The sequence below is a fragment of the Emydura macquarii genome, unplaced genomic scaffold, assembly GCF_026122565.2.
Source record: "Emydura macquarii macquarii isolate MOO-44397 ecotype Brisbane River unplaced genomic scaffold, CSIRO-AGI_Emac_v2 contig_2768, whole genome shotgun sequence".
Lineage (NCBI taxonomy): Eukaryota > Metazoa > Chordata > Testudines > Chelidae > Emydura > Emydura macquarii.
The window spans coordinates 8397178-8420218 of NW_027132905.1; the positions used below are offsets into that span (position 1 = coordinate 8397178).

Here is a 23041-nt window from a genome sequence, read left to right on the forward strand (position 1 = left end):
CCAGCAAATGGCTTTCTAAAGAATGGGAGTGGCAAAGCTTCTTTGTAACATTCTGCTTTTTGTGTTGGTTCTGTGCCGTCTTCATAGCAGAGGTGAGACTGTCACAGTTACTTTAGAAAGCTTTATACTTGTAAAAGATGCCTGTTTAACTTTAAAACTTTGTAGCATTATCAATTAGATGTTTAACAGTCTTCCCTTCTAGCCCTATAAATGCACGAATCAGAGTGCTTCCGACCTCTATAAATGAAGTGTTTCCTTTCTCTCGTAAGCCTCGCTCACTTTGGCTCCGAACCTGTAAATACTTATGCACATGCTTAACTTAACACAAAGGAATAGTAAATTTCAGTTTCCCAGAACCATGTGTAGTTTGGACTGTAAAGTAAAACAATGAAAACAAAACAGCTTCATATATTAAACCTTCATAGTACACAATGGAAAATGCTATACTTCAAAGTATAAACTTAAATCAAATCTGGGTTGTCTGGGGTGTTTCTTTGGAATAGTGTATGAGACAATATGTATAGTTGTCTGACTTCTGATTTCAATCACTGATTTATTTTTTCCTTTGATAAATGTTAGCCTTGGTTAATATTTACTGCCTTAAGTCTTTAAATCTTGATATTGACAGAAGCAAAAGTTGATATTTATTTATTTATTTGGCTATCAGCTGCTGTTCATTTTAGTAGTGGCAGCACATTTAATACTTACCTGTACTTCATCATTTTTTTCGTAAAACAGCAACACAAAGTGAAAACTATGCGGTAAATTTTGCTACACATTTTTTCTATTCTAAAACCCTTCCTGATCTTGGGAAAAGGGTATCTCTGAAATTAAAAACCATCCATTCATGCAATTTGTGGTGCATCTCTTTTCACCCCTCTCTGTTTGGGACTGACATCTCAGGACAGAGGAGTGGGAAGTAAGAAATCATCCATTGTTGTGAACTATGGAAACATTTTCTTTATTCTACAACTCCTGCCTTTATAAAGCAGTGCTCAGGGCTAAGTAAGCCACATGCAGGCTTTGACTTGTGACTGAGAGGACAAACTCTCTTTTTCTGAATCTCATTTAGTCTACACAGATGGGGTATGCAAAAGTGTGTACACACTTCAGATGATGGCTAGACAGCTCCTCTTCAAAAGTTAAATTTGTATGAGATGAGCAGGACAGAAAATACTGTTAAATACATTAACATTCACTTTCAGTAATAACATACAAAGATGTACTGACCGCAAAAGTTTGTGTTTATTATGGCCTCCAAGAAGAATATCTTTTTATACAGAAAAGATTTGGGGCATGGGGAGGACGATGAGATAAAACCACTTTATTATTAAGAATAAAAATATTATCAATCCTAGTTATACATTGAATCTAGGCTTTTTTTAGTGTTAGAGGTAATGTCTAACGGAAGTGAAGCAGGTACTATGGTGTCAAGCATGGTATGAAACTTAAGAGAGCAAAGCAGTAAAATATTATTCGGCTTGATTAGGTAAATCTTGTCTTTATAGCTATAGGAATTCGGTTAGGTCAGTGAAGTCTAGAGGGTTGACTTGTGAACCTTACTATGTACCAATGCCTTGCTGTGTCTAGCCTGCTTACAAGTTATCTCAGCACACAGCTACACACGCCCTCCCTACACAACCACATCCCCTGCATCCTCTCTTTCTGCTCAAACACAGAATACGGAAACTCTCCCTTCGACATAAGTTGAGCTGAAATCCAGACATTCGATATGAAGTCATCTGCTTTTCTTTTATTACTAATGTCATTGGTATTTGCTGTTTCCCCAGACTTAGGGCTTCAGTGAGTGATTGGCATCCATTACCGTACTTATTTTTTTTTATTTGTATAAATCCAAGTTCATTACATATGCCCAACATGCTGGAATTAGGGGTGCTACTGCACCCCTTGGCTTGAAGTGGTTTCCATCATACATGGGGTTTACAGTTTGGTTCAATGGCACTCACCACCCCCACTACACAAATCGTTCCAGCACCTCTGCATATGCCTGCAAAGGTTAAACCAAGACCAAGTCTCAAGACATTAGTGTTCTTCTATATTCCTGAACCAGCTAGGCCAAAACATACTGCTGAACTCGATCAAGTAACGTCTGGGAGCAGTTAGGTTAATCATGTTTGAATACATTTTTAAAAAACATATGTTAACTGTTAAGAGTAATAGCTAAATGTAAACTACTAGGGAGAGGAAATACAATTGCAAAAAATAAATTTGTTTGTGTTAAATAGGAATATGCCAAATTGAAGAAAAGGAAGTGTGCTGTAGCTTCTATACTCAGTAAGCAGGATCTGAATATTGCACATCAGTTTGCATTAAGTTTGAATTCACTGTCAACGTGCCCTAAAAATTGAACTCCTTGTACCTATTTAAGTGATTAACTTTTAAGGAGCCCAACAGTTGAATGATATTGACTCTTATAAAGAATAATGGACAGCTTAAGAGGGTAGAAAGCTGAACAGAAGTTTGTCAGATCAGAATGGTGTAAGTGGAAGTGGCTTTTGTGGCCTTAACTTGTATTTTATGTAAACACTAGTCTGTCATCTCCCTCACAAAACTTAGAATAACTTGAGAGTTAACAGTTTTTGCTCAAAGGGGCCCAGTTTTGAAATAGCCCAGGATACAGCACGAAGGGTTTTTTTTTATCATGTTCCTTAAGAGTATGATTGTCTTGTTGAGAATTGAGGTTTGTGGGTGAATACCAAGACTTGCACAGAGTAAAAACAAATTCCTTTTATAGATTTTCACTGAATCAAATTGCTATGACTTTGAGTCAAGGCTGAGAATTGTTTTATAGGAATGTGTATCGTGGAAAAAGTTATTAAATGAATCTACCTTTGCTTTTAAGACTAGAGGTTCAGTCAGGGATTTAATGGAATATGCAGGAGAAAGAATTCAGGACACTCTTAACAATCATACTTGATTGGGGTTGATTGGGGGAAAACCTAGAATCATGTAAAACAATTCTGAACTCAGGAAAATGCTGATGGAAGGAGGATGAATGTTAAAAAAAAGACAATAAACAGATTTCTTGTCATGTAGTTGGCTTTATACCAAAGACATGTTTTCTCAATGGGATTATACCAACATTCACTTTTCTTTGATTTCTCTGTGATGTTTTTAATTTTCTTTTGGTTAGAAGAAAGGCTTCAAACAATTTTCAAAAGGCTCTGACTTCTTTCTATTGGAAGTCCTGCATTCAAAAATTGGCTTTGTCTCAACATGTCACCTGTTAGCTGTTACAAGCTGAATTTGCAAAGCTATGATTTCATCTCCTGAAGAGAAGGTAGACAAAAGGCTTCCATACAACAGAAATCATTTAGTTCAAGAGACATAAACCAAACAAAGGGAAAAATCATTCTTTGGCTGAACTTGGAGAGCAGACCTCTCAAGCATATTCACATTTTGAAAGCAAGACTACGTCCCTGAAAGCCTGGCAAATTCAAAGGCTTTGTCATTTAGACAAAAAAAGATTTTAAAAGAATCACATTCAATAAGAAGCAATAATATTTTGTGGAAGATGAAAATATATAATCCATCCACTGTCTGGGAGCGAGGATAATAGAATCACATGTGTTTTCATCCAGGTCAAATGTTACTACTATGCATACTTCATTTAGGATTGCAGTGACTTGTTTTATTTTAACTTCAGAAAGTTCAATGCTTGTTCCTAAATTCTTTAGACCAGGGTAGAGCAATGAAACACCAAAGTGAAGAAAAGTGTATAAGGCACAGCAACAGGTTTGTGGAACACACAAATGAGACTAATTCAGATGGGAATTTTGTGAAATTCCCAAGCGGTGGGCAATGTTTTGTTTAGACGAGCCTTCAGATGTTCAGAGGCTCATCCCAAATCTATAAAATGAGAAAAGTACTCTAGAACACTGAAAATTGCCCTAGAACATGCTTTCTGTGAAGATTTCTAATACAACTTGGTTGTGGTTCAGTAGGAAATGCTGTGAGAACAGCTTTTCCTGTGGTCTTAACCTCTGCACTTAAGCCAAAGATTTGTTTTTTCTTTACATTTTTATTTTTAACCGAAGCTTTTAAAAACCTCAACGGCCCAGAAAAATTAGTTCAAGTTTAGGAACAGGCTCAGACCAGTTTTTGTTACCCAAATCCGTTTTCCCAGTTCTAAATTCTGCAGTTGGTACAGTTCTTTCAGTTGGTACAAATGATACATATACTCATGGATGCAGCATCTTAGCTGGATTTTATTTAAGAGAAATCTCTGTAACTTGCAAGACTCCACAATGGACAAAATATAAATATAGATCAAACAACCCAACATTGCAGTTCGCCTCCGAAGGCACTCCACTCTTTTATTTCAAAACCAACCATTAAAAACAGAGCTACATAATGTCCAAACTGGTGTCTTACATTCCACTTCACTTTTCCTTGCTAACAATACACCTTTCACAGCCTTTATTTTACTGGAACAATGTTGTTTTTTAATCTGTAGCTGCAATATAAATACACCTTAAAAAAACTGTAGGGTGGTGGAACTTCTAGAGATGAATTATTTAATCCTTACGTTGATTAGCTCTCGATTTTCAGTGGGACTACTCAGATGAGAAAGTGCTATTCATCATGTACAAGGGTTGCAGAATCAGGCACTTAAATGTTAAACACCATCTGATGTTTGTGTGTTCCTTACTGAAATGTTTTTTCAAAATACATATTTTGATATGTGATTCTTTTAGAAGGTGCATCTCAGATGTACAGCATCCTATGGCACTTGACATAGGGGTTGCTAGAGTAACTATCCATTTAGAAACGAAATGCTTGAGTAAATGATTAAAATAAAGATGTTGTACAACTAGCTGAAGTCTAAAGTACCCTCACTTTTGAACACTGCTCTAATTCTGTTGTTGTTCTGGCTGGTTCTTCTGCGTTACCCTGCCTTGACTTTTGAGGGGTGGGGCCCTCTTTGATTTCTCCATGTTGATATACTGCCTTTTTAGGGAGTCCATCTCTTTGATGTAATTCATGTACCAGCCATTAGAAGGTCTGGAAACTGTGCAGGATGCGGACTACCTGTTAATCAGCACATAGTAAATTACTGCCTTGATTGCATTCAAATTTGGGGATGCAGAACATATTTGATCCTCTGTCCCATTCAAAGCTATGGGGAAAAGGAACTTGTTAAAAATTTTAGACCCCTTCCTGGCCTTTCCTGTATATTCTGCCTACGGTACTGTTCAGACTGACTCTATTTTTTGAATGGATATACTTTAATCGGTAGCTTAGTGGGCTGAGCACCTAGACTCCTTGAAATACCATGTGTGAAACTGAGCCAGCAGGATCAATTCAGATTTTTAGCCTTGTGAGGTAGATAAATTGAGTTTCTTGAAGTTTGTGTGTGTGGATCTTTCAGATAAGGCCTTAAAAACTGAGGTGATCTCTGTTTTGCAGAGACATTAAGAGCTAGATTTTCAAAAAGAAGAGGCCCATCCTTACCTGTGCAATTGCATGCTTAGACTTGCACATGTATTTACCACGACTGCGCCTACCAGTATGTGCATGTGCAAATGGCCAGGCAGGCATCTAAAAATGCTCATTTGTATGCACAAAAATCTAGTTGATGTGTGTAATCATAGCTGTGCAATATTTTTACATTTTTTATTTTAAAAGTGTGTTGCTGAACAACTAATGTCACTTTCTGAAAGAGCAGGTGTTTGCTCCAGCATCTGTTGGGCAATGTCCTAGTCTGGTTGTCAGTCTCCTAGATCAGGAGGGCTGAATACAAGCAGGGCTGTTTGTATGTAGTCTGAAGTGCACTGGGTACACCTCGGGGACTTATGCACCCGCGTAATTTTAAGCATAAAACATATGACCACATATTGTCGCATAATATTGCTTAATATCCCTTAACAGAGAGAGATCGTGAAAAAAGGGATCACACTGAGGATCAAGGGAGCATTGGTCAATTTTATCAGAAAATGCCATGACAAAGGTCCCACATTGCAAATATACCAGCAAAAGAGAGAGTAAAAGATTTTCCTGGACAGGTATTTGAAGATGGCAGGAAACTCTTTTGCAAAACGTGCAATGTTCTGGGCCATCAGAGGAAATCGACAGTTGCAAACCACCTCACCAAATCACAGAGGCATTTAAAGAGGAAAGCTGCATTGCAGGGAGAATTACAAAAAATGCAACGTACCTTTTAACATGTTTCAACACAACCGCAATAGCACAACGTGAAAACTTGGATGCTGTCCGTGACTGGGTCTTAACTTGTACCTCTGCAAAGATACCGTTATCTAACACGGACCCTCCTTTCATATGCCAATTTCTAAACACTCGAGTCAAGAATGGTGATATAATTTCAGGAGGTTACTAGTTTCAAGATGCATATCTTCCAGATGTCTACAACATTGAGAGAAGTAAACTTAAGGACAAAGTGAAAGATAACTTCGTGTCCGTTATATTCAGTGAAATGACTGATGACGATGGCTGTTGTGTACTTAACAACTTACTTGCACCACTGATGAAAGACAATACCGAGAAGGTGTCCTCCTATCTTGCTGACACACTCTTCACGTAGAAAACAAATCAGAGAATCATGTCTCAAGCAGTCATTCAGACTGTGCATAGTTACGAAATTGTTTACAACAGGGTGGTTGTCTTTCACATGGATAATGCCACATACATGAAAAAAGCTTACAAAATTGTACTGTCTAGACTGTTTTGTGGTAGCATCCATGTAACATGCTTTGCTCACATAATCAGTCTGGTGGGGAAAAGTTTTTGTAAGCCATTCAAGGATGTCAGTGCACTGATAAAAGCTGTCTCACAATGTTCTATATGGTAGGGAAGATGGTACTTAAATTACCTCAGGCAAGAAGTTCCCAGTGCAGTAGTGGCACTTGACCCAGTAGCAACTAGATGGAACAGTACCATGAAAAGCACTTTCAGTATTATTACAGATTTGAAGAAATGGGTATGTGTGGCAACTTGGCACCACATTCACTGCAAGAACTTGAAAGAATGCTATCAGATGAAAGCCAGTGTTTAATGCTGAAGATTGTGTTGAATTTTATCAAGGAAATGTGCAAGCCAATCACTGACTTAATAGCTACATTGGAAAGCCAGAGATCATGCACTCTCTTTGCTTTTGAGAAAATGGAAGAACTGCTGTTTTTCCTTGAGACACGTACTCAGTTTTCAGAGGAAACAACTCAAAGGTTTCTCAGGGCTAAAGATGTCAAGAATGTAACAACTGATTAAAGTATCAAGTTGGTGCACCTGTTTCATTGGACTTGAAAATTCAGCTGAAAAGTTGAAGTACATCAATGATATTGAAAGTGGGCAGCCTGCAATTAAGTTCCTGAAATGTGTATGGATTTTCAACCCCAGAAGAGTTCCTGTAATGTCTCATGTTAAGGAGGATTACGCTTCAGTTTCAGGCTTCAGTGACATTTCAGCAGAGGAGTTTGCTTTGTATACCGGGAAGGTGGAACCTGATGCAATCCAGAGTGCTCTACAGTCAGGGGAGATTGACATCTCCATATTTTGGTTATCAGCAGCCGACCGTCTTCCGAATTTGAAAACATTCGCTTTCAGATACATAAATGCTGTTACAAAGAGAGCTGATGCTGAGCTCAGCAACTCGCTCTATAATCTTGTCCTCTCAGGTTGGAGGTGTTCTCTTTCAGTAGACAAACTGAAAGAGCTGATGTTACTTTATTTCAATTTTGGAATTTAAAAAGACTTTACATTAACAAAAACTCCATTTGTTTAGTCTTGTTGATGCTTCATTTTATTGCTCCTATTTTGTTAAGTAGTATGAGAGAAGAACCCAATATAACTGCACAAGAATTGTATCACATTGCACAGTACTTGACAAGTACTCACAGTGTTCTTTTGTTTATTGTTTTGCACTTGGACTTTGAAAAACATCTAATTTACTGCAGAAAATGGGTCATTTTGCTGAAAATTATAAAAATCTCAATTAACAAGTCTTTATTTAACAACAATGGAATAAATTTCTTTAATTACTCGAATTTTGTAAGTGGCAAACGTGCACTATCCCCAGGTTACTACGTGAATTGGGCCTGACCTAAAAGTTCAGATGCAGACTGGATAGTTAACTCCCACCCCAGAGTTCAGCAGAATTATTCTGGAGATTTGGGTAATTTTCCTATTGAGAAAAGACCAGATTTTCATTTCACTTAAAATTGTGTAAAACAGGATTAAAACTCCATTGAAATCTTTCAAGTTACACTTGGTGTAAAACTGATGTTAGAGGAGAATAACTCCAGCTAAATAATTCAGATCCAAGAAGATTTTGAACCTTCTTGACCCCTAAAGTTTGGAGATGTTGTGATTTGGAGGTTTGATTTGGCTCTTAAAAGCTTCAGTTACTATCATTGCCAGATGGATTCTGTTGCCTGTGCTAGTTACATGTAATATTGCTAATGCTCAGATGAAAGGGGGTGTATGTACATAGGGCAGGGCATCAGTGCTTGCAACTTACTTTTGGTGTGCTGCGTTGTGGGTCATTTCAGTACACTGGCAGCACTCTATTCTTGTTGGAGTGATGAGGGAGGAATAGGGAGAAGCAAACAGAAAAGATTCTTCGCCCCCCACCCCACTCCACTCCTTTTGTGGTCCTGTGCAGCTTTCTCCTTGCCTTCTGTGCCTGAAAAGGAAGTGGGGTACCTCAACTTCCCTAAAGGACCATTAGAAAACTGTAATTTCAAAATGAGTTTCCTGTCCAAGGAAGAGAGCTTAGCACTTACAAGAACAGTTCTCCACTGTAAGAAGCAGACATTTTAGTTTTATGAGGAACAAATAAAACATTTCTCCATGCTTTACAGGCATAACGCTTTCTTAGGCTCTTGAGTTACAAAATGACCTGTCTATATAGTTATGCTGATCAGACGCAGAGAATAACATGTCTCAAGTGTTAGCATCAGCTGATGTTGTAAAGAGATGAGGATCTTGGGGTTTGGGGGGAGAGGCAAGGGCAAACAGAAAGTAGCATGCTGTGTTACAGCTAATTCTCCCCTTACCTTTCAGCCAGCGCTGAACCCTCACATATAAAGAGCACAGTGGCTGGACTGAGGTGTTTCTGTTCTTTACTGCAGTGGTGTGGTCGTACCAAAATCAGTGGGGATGCATTGGGTGTAACTTAGAGCAGAATCTGTCCCCACTGAATTTAACATATTTCCAGTATTATGCTGCTCTGTGGAGGTTTGGGAGATGCATCCAGGTGTGAGAGGTGTTTATCCTACTAGTTCTGATTTATTTAACTGATTGTTGTTTGTATGAAGTATATTAATTCATACTGAAAGATCAAACACTAGTCCAAGGACTTGAATGTTCTTTCTCTGGGGCCATACTCAAATCATCCACCCTGTAAGAACATGAGGATATTGAAAGCTTGCTGAAGTCCTTGATGAAACTGAACTGTAAAACAACCAGAAGCAGCTATGAGTTTTCCAGTAGGCATCATAACTGGCTTATTACGAGAGTTGTGATTAAAAGTAGCTGAGGAATCATATTAAAATCAGTCTAATGTAAAACCATGGACTGTGGCTATCTCGTATTGCTTTTTTAAGATTTACAGAAGAGTTACAGGAAAGGGATCTGATGATGTGAGCTTTGATTGATTTTTTTTTTTTAATAATAATTTTTCATTTCCAGGATACTGTTTCTTCCCTTCCACTTGTCCATTAAAGCAAATTTATGTAATAGTTTTCATTGTGTATTCAGTTCAGTTGCTACAGGGTGGACTGATTTCAATCACCTGTTTTAATTGTGTTTTGCATTTGTTTACAGCTAAGTATAGCCTTTACACTAAATGTGGTGCTTCTTTTTGCTAACCAGGAGGATACACTATATTTATATACATTTATTTAAGCAAAAGTATATCTTAATTTACCTTTATTCAGATTCTTATTATGTTAGACAATGTTGAATGATGCATTTTTTATTTACTAGAAGATGATTAATTTTTTCACTTGTGATTTGTGTCCAGCTCTGTGGATGGAAATTCAAATTAAATTAAAATACATAAAAATAGCATTTTAAGTTTTTTATTCAATAAAACTATCTTAAAAATGCTGTCTACATAAAAAATGATCAAAGTTTATGGAAACATGGTTTACGTTTAAAACTAACTGATTTATTAAACAAAGGAAGTATTATCTGTAATGAATTGAACTGGTTATTTCTGGTCACCATGTCCTTCAAGATTTTAGAACTAGTAGGTCTCATTCTCTTACACCTAATTTGTATTCATAGATTGGAAGGGGAATACAAGCTTTCCTCCTTTTTCAACTCCCAATTGATTTCTTAAATTTGAATGAACTGGTCACTAGACTGAGCTAGATGAATAAACTAAAATGAAGAAAATATTTTCTCTACCTGCAGAAGAGGCTGCTGCTGTCAAAAACTGGGTTAGCATCTCAACAAACACTGGTTCCTGATGCTTAGCCAGTAACTTCCACTAGATCAGTGATCTGACTTTCTTTAAAACTTGGTAGCAAATATGTACTGCTTAATATTATTTTTTGTGTTTAATTTAAATTATTTGAATAGGTGATGATAAATTTAGGCCTTAACATAGTTTATCATAATTTTCAAATTTAATTTAAAACAGAAATTTTAAAAGTATTAATTTAAAATCCTAAATCCTATTTAAATTTTTTTTTAAATCATTGATTTTTATCCATCGTGGTGGTTACATGTTAAAGGCAAGAATCAGGTACAGTAGCCCTGCTGCTCAGTATTCTTTATCATCATATGGGAAACTGAAAAAAAGAGATTTTCCTTTAATTTCTCATTTTCAAAGATTACCACTCACAAGTTTGCAAAAGCAGTAGAGAAACCGAACTTTTCATCTCCTCTGAGAAAGCAATGTTATTTAAATGCAGAGTCAGATAACACGAGCATGTTGCTGTAATTTCTGTATTTGTGCCCCATATTCTCTATTTTAATTACTTCTGGTTCCCTTACATTCTTTGCCTGAGGCTTTTTGAGCTGGAGATAGATAAATTAGTGGATAAAGCATTGGCCTTTCATGCTGTGGACAGTTACACGGAAACAAGTTAATCCTCCTAATTCCAGTCAAGAAACAATCATACATGCAAAAGCTAAATACAATTTGACATGATTGGAAATCTCTTCTAAAGAGATAATCTACTAGAAGTGAACAAACCTGATGTGTCAATTACCTCTCCTCTTGGAGAAGAAACCTTTTCTTGAAGAGACAAAAATCATTAAGTCATTGCTGCAGCAAAGAGATTTTGCATTTTGCCTGCCTCTAACCTAACTTAGATGTCTGTATACCTACCTAATGGCACTACAAATGAGAAACACAGAATAAACATCTCATTCAAGTATGAAAAAAATATATGAGGAACAAAAGCCATCACCCAGCTAATGCTGAGTGCTGCAAAAAGTTCTAGTTTATGTACACACAGGACTTTGAAGTCTGGCAATAGAAAAATCCTAGAAAATGTACAAGAAGTTATTTCTGGGAACTCAACAGTCAAGAATCAAGGCTGCTGATTTAGGAGGTCATGAAACATAAATATAGTTTAGATATTAGGACTTTAAACAGGTATTTAATCTTTACTGGCATAAATATAAAAAGAGACAGTGAGAACTGTCGAGTTCAGTCTCCCATGAGACAGATTAAAACAAGTTGGGCCAGCTCTCTCTTGCATTGGTGCAAATTAGGAGAAACTCCATGGGAGTCAGTGGAGTTACACTAGTGTAAAATTAAGAAAAGATCTGAATCCAGCCCTTTGTGTTACACTAATCTCAAATGTGTGGCATGCACTGCTACATCTTCACAGATCTGTAAGTGCAGTAATGCATTTTGTGAAACTTTCAGTTCTGTGCCTCCAAAATTAGAGCCCATCCTCAATCATTTATATTGTGTTCCATGACCAAGTGACGCAAATTATTCTCAAGAGTTACTATATAATGCTTTAATATTTGTTTGTATGGAGTGTTGTAGCTGTGTTGCTCCCAGGATATTAGAGAGACAAGGTGGATGAGGTAATATCCTTTATTGGATCAACTTATTTAACTGTTAGAGAATTGACATCTTATAGCCCTGTTCATCAAATGCCCATTGAGTTTTAATGATCATATTTTAATTAAGAAAGGCTTATTTTCCCCTAGCGGAAATTCTTGAATTGGCTGGAAATGCAGCGAGGGACAACAAGAAGGGTCGAGTCACTCCTAGACACATCCTGTTGGCTGTAGCAAATGATGAAGAATTAAATCAGGTAAGAAAAATCTCCATCATGTGAGGGCCAGGATTTCCTTTAGGGTTTCTTAAATTGTCCTTCCATATTGCTCAGTTGTAATTCAAGACCTCTGCTTCTTGATCATGCCACTGGGAACCAGTTCATTTATTCATTCATGCACGCATCACATAAAAGTTAAAGTACTCATCTTAATTACATGTTTCAGTGAATACAATATGCAATCATAGGAAATATGACACAACTGTTGCCTCCTCTGGGGCATAATCTAGGTTCATTGTGCGACACCTAGGTAAAGCCTTCTATGAAGCTGAGACAGTCAGTTCCTTTGAGTTAATATTCCTCTGTGTATCCTGCTTAGGTAGATGTATATTTTTCTTTTTTTGGTCTTAAAACTTTCTTAAATAACCATTTGGGACTAGACTTCAGGAGTAAGAGAGTTGGATATTTTGAGATTCTCCATCGCTATTTACAAGACATATTTAAAGTAGTCAAAGAAATTCAGACATAACTAGTGTTTATTGTTTATCATTATTTGCATTGGAATATATCACCCAGAAGCATCAGCAAGGATCACAGCCCCTTGTGTTAAGTCCTGTACAAACACATAATAAGAAAAAGTCCCTGCTGCAATCCACTGTTCCACTAGCTGAAAAAAACTATCTATCCCATCCATTTTCCCTACTTGGTTTAGAAATCCCATAACACTGCCCTGTTTGTCATCCCTTTTGTGGATCAGGGGCCTTACGTTATAGGTCCTGAGCTGCAATCAAGGAGCACTCAGCACAGATCAAGATGGAGAATGCAAAAGAGGCTTTAAGTCACTTTTTGCACCCCCTCTAATCCAAGTGAAATCTTGATGCTGGTCTGTCCCAGGGCATAAATTGGAGGGTGGAGTTAAGGTTGTCTTTAGAATATGCAACTGGATATATTTCCCATGTACTTTTAGTTAATAGCTTCCATGGAATCTTAATATATTGGAATATTTATCTTCTTTCTCTTAACTGTTCTATTTCCATTTTTTTAAAGGCTTAGGCTATATTTATATTACAGACCTTCTAGTGGCACATTTGTACTGCTGCAGCTGCACCACTGTAAAGTTTCCCGGGTAGCCTCTCTATGAAGAGGGGAGAGAGCTCTCCTTCTGGCATAATTAAACCACCCCCAGTGAGCAGCAGTACCTATGTCAGTGGAAGAACATCTCCCATCGGCATATCGCTGTCCACACCAGCGCTTTTGTCAGTGAAACTTATGTCGGTCAGGGCAGTTTTTCACACCTCTGACCGACGAAAGTGCTTGTGTAGACAAAGCCTTAGATTCTTTTTAACGGTAACGTTTCTGGATATATATGTATGTTACCCTTCACCTGAAGTTTCTTGTCTGTTAATTTCTTTAGTTTTTAAAAATTCAGGGAAATGCCAAGTTCAGATGCCAATATAGGCCCCACCTGCCCCAGGCACTCCCTGCAGTGTGGAGCTAAGGGGCTCCCTCTCAAACACACACTGCCCTGCAAAGCTCCTGAGTTCACAGATGTAACTGCCCTATTTTCTCTCTAATCTGTATCTGAATAATTTAGTCTTCATTGTACACATTTGACAGCATAGGTGAAAAATTAATGGTGTTTGAACACTAAAGACACCAGTGATGCATAGCAACATGGAAGAAACTGTGCATTTTCTGACTAAATTGTCCAGTTTAAATTCAGTGTATAACCAACGTCATATCATGTGGAAAGAGTTTCTTCAGATATATTTATTGAGATAGATAAAGAAATAATTAGGAATAGACCAGACAGAATACAGTGCATATTAATAAACGCTGCTTGTTCTTTATCAGTACGTGTAAATGCTGGATTTCATTATTCGCTACTTTCTTTGCATTTAGCTATTGAAAGGTGTCACCATAGCCAGTGGTGGTGTATTACCAAATATTCACCCAGAACTGCTGGCAAAGAAGCGGGGATCTAAAGGAAAACTGGAAGCCATCATCACTCCACCCCCAGCTAAGAAAGCAAAATCCCCCTCACAGAAGAAAACTGTATCAAAGAAAGCAGGAGGCAAGAAAGGATCAAGGAAATCCAAGGTAGAGTAATCTGTATTTATCAAATACGAAACACAGGGCAGGAGCTGCTATAGCTGGAGAATCAAAGAGACCAAGGTGATATACTAAAGGATACTTTCCAGTTCAGGGTGTGGCCAGGTTTAGCAGTTTCAATAGTCACATAAGCAACTACGATAGGTCAAATAACAGCCCTCTCCCCAAGGTGTTTCAAAGCATGAAGATCAGTCAAACAGGCACATCTGCATTGTACAAGATGTGAATATTGCATCCTCTGTGTGGAGGCATTTTCTATAGGTCCGAGGAGGTGGAGATTGTGGCTGTGGCATGCCAGGATTGTGTCTAGTGGGTTAATGAACTAAATGGATTCCAAAGTCTCATATAGCGGCTGTAGTGGCAGCTGTGGAGTGGTTGCCTGTGCTCTGCCACTGGCTAAGAGGGGCAATTTAAGTTTACTTGGACTTCCCATGAGGTATCAATATTTGAGAAGAATATATTTGTGAAAAAGAGAATTTGGATATTTCTATCAAAACAAAAATCACATTAGAACAATATCATTTTCCTTCAGTTGCAGATATTAAGAAAAATTATAATATTTTAGTTTGCTGATTTTCTTAGATATCTTATCATTAATATTCCAAAGTAAAGGATATATTTTAAAAGTGGGTTTAATAAGGCTCTTCTCATTGAATTAATTTATTGAAATTCAGAGATGGGTTTAGAGGATTTTACCAGAGCAGGGAGTTAGATCTTTCTGCAATGGAGAAATTCGCAAAATACAAATGCTTCACCACAGCTAGTGACATAAATATTTTTTATTCAGCATCTTTAGATTTCTGTAGTGAGATTCTTCTGAATTTTGAACTGGAGATTTCTTTAATTCCTAAAGTCCTAACGTACTTCATTCAAAGAAGAAGAAGAAGAAAGAGGGGGAGGACCAGATGATACATTTTTTGTAATAAAATAGGGAAACTGATTTTTTAACTTTTTTACTAGAGTTTCATTTTATAGAGTTTCGGAATTTCTTTCTAATTCATGTGCATACATCCCAAGTTTAGTGTATGAAAAAAAATTGTGAAAAATTACACATGCAAGCAGGGTGGATTGATTTAAATCAAGGCGATTTAAATCATTGATTTAAATCAAGTTTCCCACTGACACTTCTTCACATATTTCTTAAACAATGGTGCAAATCTGATCACTAAAATATGTTAATTTACAACTCAGTACAGCATTTTACAACATCTAGGAGGGTATACTTTGTGTAATTTTTTAGATAACTTGATTTTTATTAATTTAGGAAATAGTACATAATACTCATTACCTATTTCAAGCTGCAGATGCAGCAGCAGTATATTAGGAATGGTAAGAACTAATCACACACACAAACACAATAGCATTTATATTTTATTAAACTAAATCTTAAATGTTACATAAATGTTTCACATTTGCAATTGCAGCAGTCTCCCGAGTTGCCGGCTGATGGCTGTCCTTAAACTTTTATTTTTTTAATTTTCAGATTTAATTAACTCTGACAAGTCATCACAACTCTAAATGTACACTGTCCTTAAAACTTCTACAACTAGCTCTCATCTTCCCCTCCCACTGTCATTTTTATTCATAGACTGAAACAGAAATATGAGTTTTCCTGCTTTTTCAACTCCCAGTTGATTTCTTAGCTTTGAATGAATAATACCAAACCATGAACATATTCTCTCTGTGCCTGCAGAGGCAGCTAATACTGTGAAAAGTTGGCTTAGCAACTGAAGGAATTCTGTTTCAAGGTGCCTGGCTAATGATTTCCACCAATTCAGCGGAGTGATTTTGTTCAAAACATCATCAGTAAACATGTACTTTTGATTACAAAAGCAGGAACTCTGTTGTGGGGTTCTGTTTTTCTTCCACACAATAAACTTCGTTGTCTGCTTACCATACTAGTATTTGACTAACAATAAACTCCTGGGGAATTGAAATAGGACACATGAGCATCTAATTTTCAAAACATTTGTATAATGTAAAGAATTGTTACAGCTCCTAGAAACAGAAATATACTCCTGCATCTTCGCCACCTTATTTGTTTACTCACAGGCCATGTTACCAAACCAAGCAGATATACAGATGTGTTGTTGAAGCAATGCATATTTAATGACATTATTATTTCAAATTATATTTCAAATTGAAATAAAATATTCCTACCTCTTAGTTTGGCAGCAGTTAAGCTAGTTGCTATAGCGGTTGTTCCAGTACCAACACAGACATCCCGTCAAAATGATACAGTTTTAATTTGTTTCCAGTAATTTGATGCAGGCCAAATACCTGTTGTTTTAGTTAAATGATCCAGTTAATCAATGGAATAAACAGTGTAATTTTCCTGGAAATAATGGAAGATGAGTTGAGTCAGGTTTGAAAAACAGAATTTTTCAGCCAGTGCCTACAATACCTCTAGTCTAACATACAGCATAATGGAATACCTTCTTGATGTTGTTTACAATAAGGGCCAAATTTTCTAGTGGGTACCTGAAAACACAACTGTGAAATTTGTGAGTGACCACTTTCATGCATAGATGCAGGATATTATCTGTGAAGAAGGTTCTTATGAATGCCAAGAATGTCCATTTATACATGCAAACGATACATTGACCTTTTGCACTTGCACTTTTAGAATATTGTTAAAATATTGTGGGAAATTTGTAAAGAGTCATGAGTTCTCTGATTTGTGTGGTTTCATAGGCAAGAGGGGACCTCTGGACATGCAAACATTGAGGTCATTTCTCCTCTGGATTCATATGTATAGCTGCCTTTATTAACATTAATCAGTCACACATGACTAAAGGACAGAATCCAATACTATTGTTTGCATTTATTGTTTATAGCATAATAAATGTGTGTGCGTATGGCATATCATATTTATCAGTATTATTGAACTACGTTTCTCAGTCTCCAGTTAACTAATTAATTATATTTTTGCAAGAAGAAGCAGGGAGAAGTCAGCAAATCAGCAAGTGCTGACAGTACAACAGAAGGAACTCCCGCAGATGGATTCACAGTCCTGTCCACCAAAAGTCTTTTCCTTGGCCAGAAGGTATGTTTGTGCATTTTATAAACCAATACCTACCTTGAAATTTTGCTTAGGAGATGCACCCAGAAAAGGTCTCTGCTTGATTGGCATTAACCTAGTCTTGTAGTTCATCTGCACATGCAGTACAGAGCAGATTTGGATAAGCATTTTTTAACAAAGAAATCCCCTGAAATCATTTTTGAAAACATTTTTTAAAAATAAATTGGTCTTCATGTGTATAATTAACCATTCTGATGCAGTGAAATTTTGCTTGCTATGAAACTTTCCACAATTTTGTATTAGACAGCATAATTATTACAGCTTAGCTTCTCCCAATGATGACATTTTGCTAAGAACAAAATGGCTTTACAAAAGAGCAGCCCACTTTATTGCTTCTATCAAAACCTATTTAAAATACTTGTTTATAATAGATTTTTTTGTTTACAAAAATGAATGACACTTTTATGAAAAACTATTTATCAACAATCTTATTTACCCTGTGAATATACTTTGGGAGTTGGTGTGGTAGGATTTCAATGCTAAAATAGCACTTAAAAGAAATATTATTAATTCAAGAAATGAACCTGGTCTCTTTTCTTGAAACCAATCTTCAACTTATGTGATATACTATTTTGAAGTAATACTGCATCTTTCTTTTACCATTCAGTGGCTAAATCATTGTATTATAAATTGTAAGTGATGAACCATTTTTGTCCCATTGTGGAACGTCTCCTTTTACTCATTTCATATCAAGACTGTACACCATTTATTGTTGCACAGCTTGTCTGCTAAGTTCATTAGGCATGCAAGTAACTTTATTTTATTTTTTGCAAATGGTTTCTGTATTTTACATGCAATTTACACTCATGGTCAGATTGTCATTTGGAGGGGAGAGATTGGTCACTTCCGCTGGAATGCCTTTGAAAATATTCAATTTTAAAACATTTGGATTAGTTTTAGTTAAAATCCAAAGTTTATAAACTAAATATTCTCTCTACAGAGCAACCAATTTAAGGCTTTTGGAACTGATTCCTTTTGTTCAAAATAAGAATAATATAATAGGAATTAATGTCATGCATCACAAACCTGACCCTGTTGCCAACATAGTCAGTGGGATTTTTGCCATCCAGTTCAATGAGAGAAAGCTCTTTGGGGCAGGGACTGGTTTTGTTCACTGTTTGTATTGCAACTATCACAATGGGGGTCTTGGTCCTCGACTGTGGCTCCTAAGTGATAACAATAATACAAACAATTAATAATAAGCAGCTCTGGGCCCTGGTGCTGCTTTGATTTGAAGAACAAATACAATGGGTTTATCTTGCAGAGTTTACTTTCCATTGTCCCCTTAACAGTGAGGGATTTCTAAACTTATGCTGGTGAAAGGGTGCAAACTACCAACCCCACAGAGCTTTAGACAACGGGTTCCTTATTCATGTGGAACACAGGTCCCTGAGGAGGCATAGGATCTCTGTGCAGCCCTGCTCCTTTCTCCCGCTGGGCAGTTTTAACTCCTGGACAGAACCACTCATTGCTCTCACTATTAAATTCCCCTGCCCAGTTTTGCTGGTTTTAGCTCCTCTCTGCACATGTGAAGTTACATTTAAAAAAAAAAGGCCTGTGTAAGTTCAACACAAAATCATGTATGAAGGAGCTGTTTCCCAGTGGTTGTATTTGATGGGAGGAAATGTAACATGGTCACATGACATTAATAAGAGTTTGCCCATCTCATATTTGTAACAATACAGTAAAGGGAAAAAATGCAAACCTGATGCAAATTACACCTCCTATGAAGAAAAACCCAGTTAAAATGTGCATTTCACTGCTGATGTAGAGAGGATACATATTGATATACATCCTCTATGTTTTAACGGCTATATTCTGCTTTTGCCCCATATTAGGAACTATTGTTAACAGCAGTGAGTGCTCAGTGCAAAAATCAAGGTCATAAAACACCATATTGTAAATGAATATAAGAATTCTGTAAATCCTACTCTCCATCTTAGGTTAAAAAAAGAGGGCATTTTAACCTCGTGTGAAATGACAAATAATAAATCTACTATCTTGGTAATTTTTTTTTTTTTATTAGAAAAATACATTTTGGGAACTAATTTGATTTTTCATACATTCCTTTTTAAGCCTGAAAACACAGAAAGCTTAAAAGGCAAAGAGCACTCTGCATTGTAGAGTTTAAAAAGTGATTATCTTTGAATATGTTCATTTAACAAGAAGACAGGAAAAATAGTTTGTTTTGTTAGCTCATTGTTTCGGAATATTTTCAGAAGCATTTCCCAGAAATTATTTTTGAGCAGCACAACATGTCCCACTGTATTTTCCTCATGATTGAACATAGTGTATTTTTTCTATGATGAGAAAAAAGCCCAGGACACTGGGCCTGATCCTGTGAGTGCTGAGCACCCTCACCACTCACAGATTGAATGGAAGTTAACAGCTCCGAGGTTTTAGGCCCATTCTGCACAGCTCAGTTGAATAAGAAAGGCTCATGGTTGCTACAGTATGTCTGTTGCTCAGCTACTTACTGTACTGTAGAGGGCAAGCAGGTTAGCAGACTGGGAGCTAATTGTTATTGTTAATCATTTTTGTCTTGACCCATTGAAATTTCAAATAATTCCTTTTGTTACATTGAAAGTTTTACAAATTACTTATAAATAGTGCATTATCTTGGAATCAATTAAATGCTTCTAAGTCATTTTTACATGCAACTGCTGTTTTAAAAAAGACAATCTTGATTTAAAAAGCTTATCTAAAGGCATTAACTCTGACACTGTGTTTCCGGAAAGAATCTAAAGTTTTGTTGAGTTGGGTTTTTTCCCCACTTTTTTTTAAAATCAGTGTCTAATGGTATTAATTAAATTTTCTAAGAGTCTACTTGGCACAGCAGATACTTATTTTATACTAATGCAACCCAACGATGTGATGAGTGCTGTAATTTATTAGAAATTCCCACTGTACATTATTTTCAGAGGGTATGGGGGAAGGAGAAGATGTCTTTCTTTTAACTTTTTTTTTAAAATGTGAGTCATGGAAAGTTACTGAGAAGGAAAGGGAGGACCTGGTTTTGCTTTGTTTAGCACTACCTTGCCCTTTCAGAATTGTGGAATTCTGTGCAAAATGTATATTCAGACCTCTCAAAATGCAGCTACCCTCATACTTAGAAGAGACAATGTGTTCAGGGGCCTAGTAAAGGGGACTGAGAGTTATGTTTCCTGGGTTCTAAGTCTGGCTATGCCATTGACATATTGTAAATCATTTCATCTTTCTGTATCTATTTCCCCATCTGTAAAATGGAGATACATACATACATTCTTCACAGGGATGATAGGAGGCCTAATGCATTAATGATAAGCATTTTGTGATATTCAGTTGAAAAGCATTATAGAAGTGCAAAATATTAATCACAATTATTCGATAGAGACCATTCTTCCTTAAATATTGATTGGTTTTAGTTTATTTCAAGCAACCTCCAATTGCTCTGGGTGCTCTTATGAAAATAAAAAATTTGCAATATAAACATTCAAAGCATACACTCAAAAGATTACTGTTACTCTCTCTTAGATACTCATTTTATTCACGGTAATAACAAGCGCTACAGGACTATAAATAATAACAGGCCCAAAAGATAATTATTCTTTCCTAAAACCTACAATCAATATGACCCTCAATTCAATTCAAATGACCCTCCTCTCCCTCCCTGAATGCCTCTACAAGTATGTTCACTGGGTCTGCAAATCCAGGTTGTGGTAGATCAAAGGGGAAGCAAGGAAATAATCCTATACTTAATTCCCCTGTCATCCATCCATGATGCCTTAATGGGAAAAATCCCTTTTCCTCGCTCTGTGTTTGGAGGAAGGAAAGGTTTACTAGCAAGTAATAGGCTCTGTCACTGCAATATCCCCAGAAGATTTCATTACTGAAAACATTGTAGCACATACAGCAGGCATGGGTACAGTCCATTTCTAAAATCTATTATTGATTTTGAACAAAATCTTTAAGCAGCTATATTAACCTTCCTTTAAATTCAGAGATTTTCAGAAATTTTGTCTCTGCCATTTTCCATGGGGAAAACTCCTTCATGTATTTAAACCTGTAGAAACCTATTTATTAGCATTATACTAACCTTAAAATAACAATCCAATTAATTTTAAAATTACTGTGGCATTCTACAAATGATATATTTGTGGCAACCCAGGATTATTAAAATAGTCTATAAATTAACTCAATGTGCTAACACTTGTTTTTCTGGAATTGTTGAACCATTACTGGATTGGAAATCTGTAGTGATAAGCATCTGGGTCTGGATTTTCAAAGAGGTTTCAATTTGGCCTGAAATAGACACCCCAGTTTTTTGTGTGCAAATTAAATTGCTAGATAATTACTGAGTCCTTACTCAGGCAAAACTGCCGATGGGTCAAAGGTAGTTTTGCCTGAAGTAAGGACTGCAGGGCTTGGGCAAGTAATAATAATTAGCACTTCTGTGATACTTAACATTTTCTGAGTACTATATACACTTTAACTAATTCATCGAATTAATCATTAAGTAATTAGAGGCCTACCCAGTGTTGCATATGCTAGTGCAATTTAGATACCTAACACTACACAATAAGAATCTAGTTCAGCAAAAAGTGTCTAATTGTTGCACAGCAGAAAGGCAGCACGAGACTATGTATGATGGATCTTTTGTGGGTGGATTTTGTTATAGTTAAATTGGGATTTACATTAATAACTGGTTGTCATGTAAATCCCATAAATGCATTAATACAAAGGGAGCCCAAAACTAAAAAATCAAAATGGTCTGGGGTAAAACTCACAGAAATCTGGGAACTAGGGAACAAAAAGAGTTAAATTTAAAATGAAACAAATAAATATGTTCAGGCCTGTATTTAAATCCCTGCAGTCAGTTTTTTATTTCAGTGTCCACAGAGTTTTTCAGTATTGGTTTGATTTAAAAATTTATTTTTAAAACAGCATTTGCTTGTAGTCAGACTCAAGACTCAAACTAGATTATGTGAAAAATTAGTAACTAGATGTGTGAAATATTACTGGATTTGAAAATCAAGCTTTTCCACATTTCATTACAAAATCAAAAATGGGCCCATATTTGCACAAATGTTAAAGTATGCTAATTTTTCAAACTATAAAATGGGCTCATTTTTGAGTGAAGATTGCTTACACATTAAAACAATGCAAACAATAATGCTGGCAAGATTTTTAAAAGCAAAATTTGTATGTCTGTGCATAATCACATGAAATGAAATGGTGAACATTTTTGTGGGAAACTCCAGAGCAAAAACTGTAAATTTTGCACATCTCTAGGAATGACCTATTAACTTTACTGGCAGATCATACATTATACTGGAAAACTGGTTTTGTATATCGACCTGTCTGTATTCCCTCTCAGTAAATTAACTCTCGCACACAGGAAGGAGATATGCAGTTAAAATTAAGTAACATGGATTAAAATATGCCAGACCAAATTCAGCAATCGGTGGATGCAATCTCCAGGTCTCCGTGTATTTGATTACACTAAAATGTTATACTTCATAGGTCTGATCCAAAGCCCATTGAATTCAAAAGGAAGCTGTCCATTGACTTCAGTGGCTTTAGATCAGGCCTTATATGAGTGAATGAGAACTTTCTCTTTAGTTTTCTTTATCTGTTAATAGTT

The 23041-nt window shown here is 36.4% G+C and overlaps 1 protein-coding gene across 6 annotated transcripts in view; it reads left to right on the forward strand.

The window, feature by feature from the left end:
* MACROH2A1 (macroH2A.1 histone) overlaps positions 1 to 23041 on the forward strand; it is a 64500-nt gene that overhangs the window by 19931 nt on the left and 21528 nt on the right. For 4 of the 6 annotated variants that reach the window (XM_067567136.1, XM_067567134.1, XM_067567138.1 and 1 more), the window contains 3 exons: positions 12157 to 12263; positions 14127 to 14324; positions 17272 to 17382. In XM_067567136.1, coding sequence (XP_067423237.1) covers positions 12157 to 12263; positions 14127 to 14324; positions 17272 to 17382 — 416 coding nt within the window. The remainder of the gene's footprint in view (positions 1 to 12156; positions 12264 to 14126; positions 14325 to 17271; positions 17383 to 23041) is intronic. The other 2 variants (XM_067567137.1, XM_067567139.1) reach the window with 1 other exon arrangement.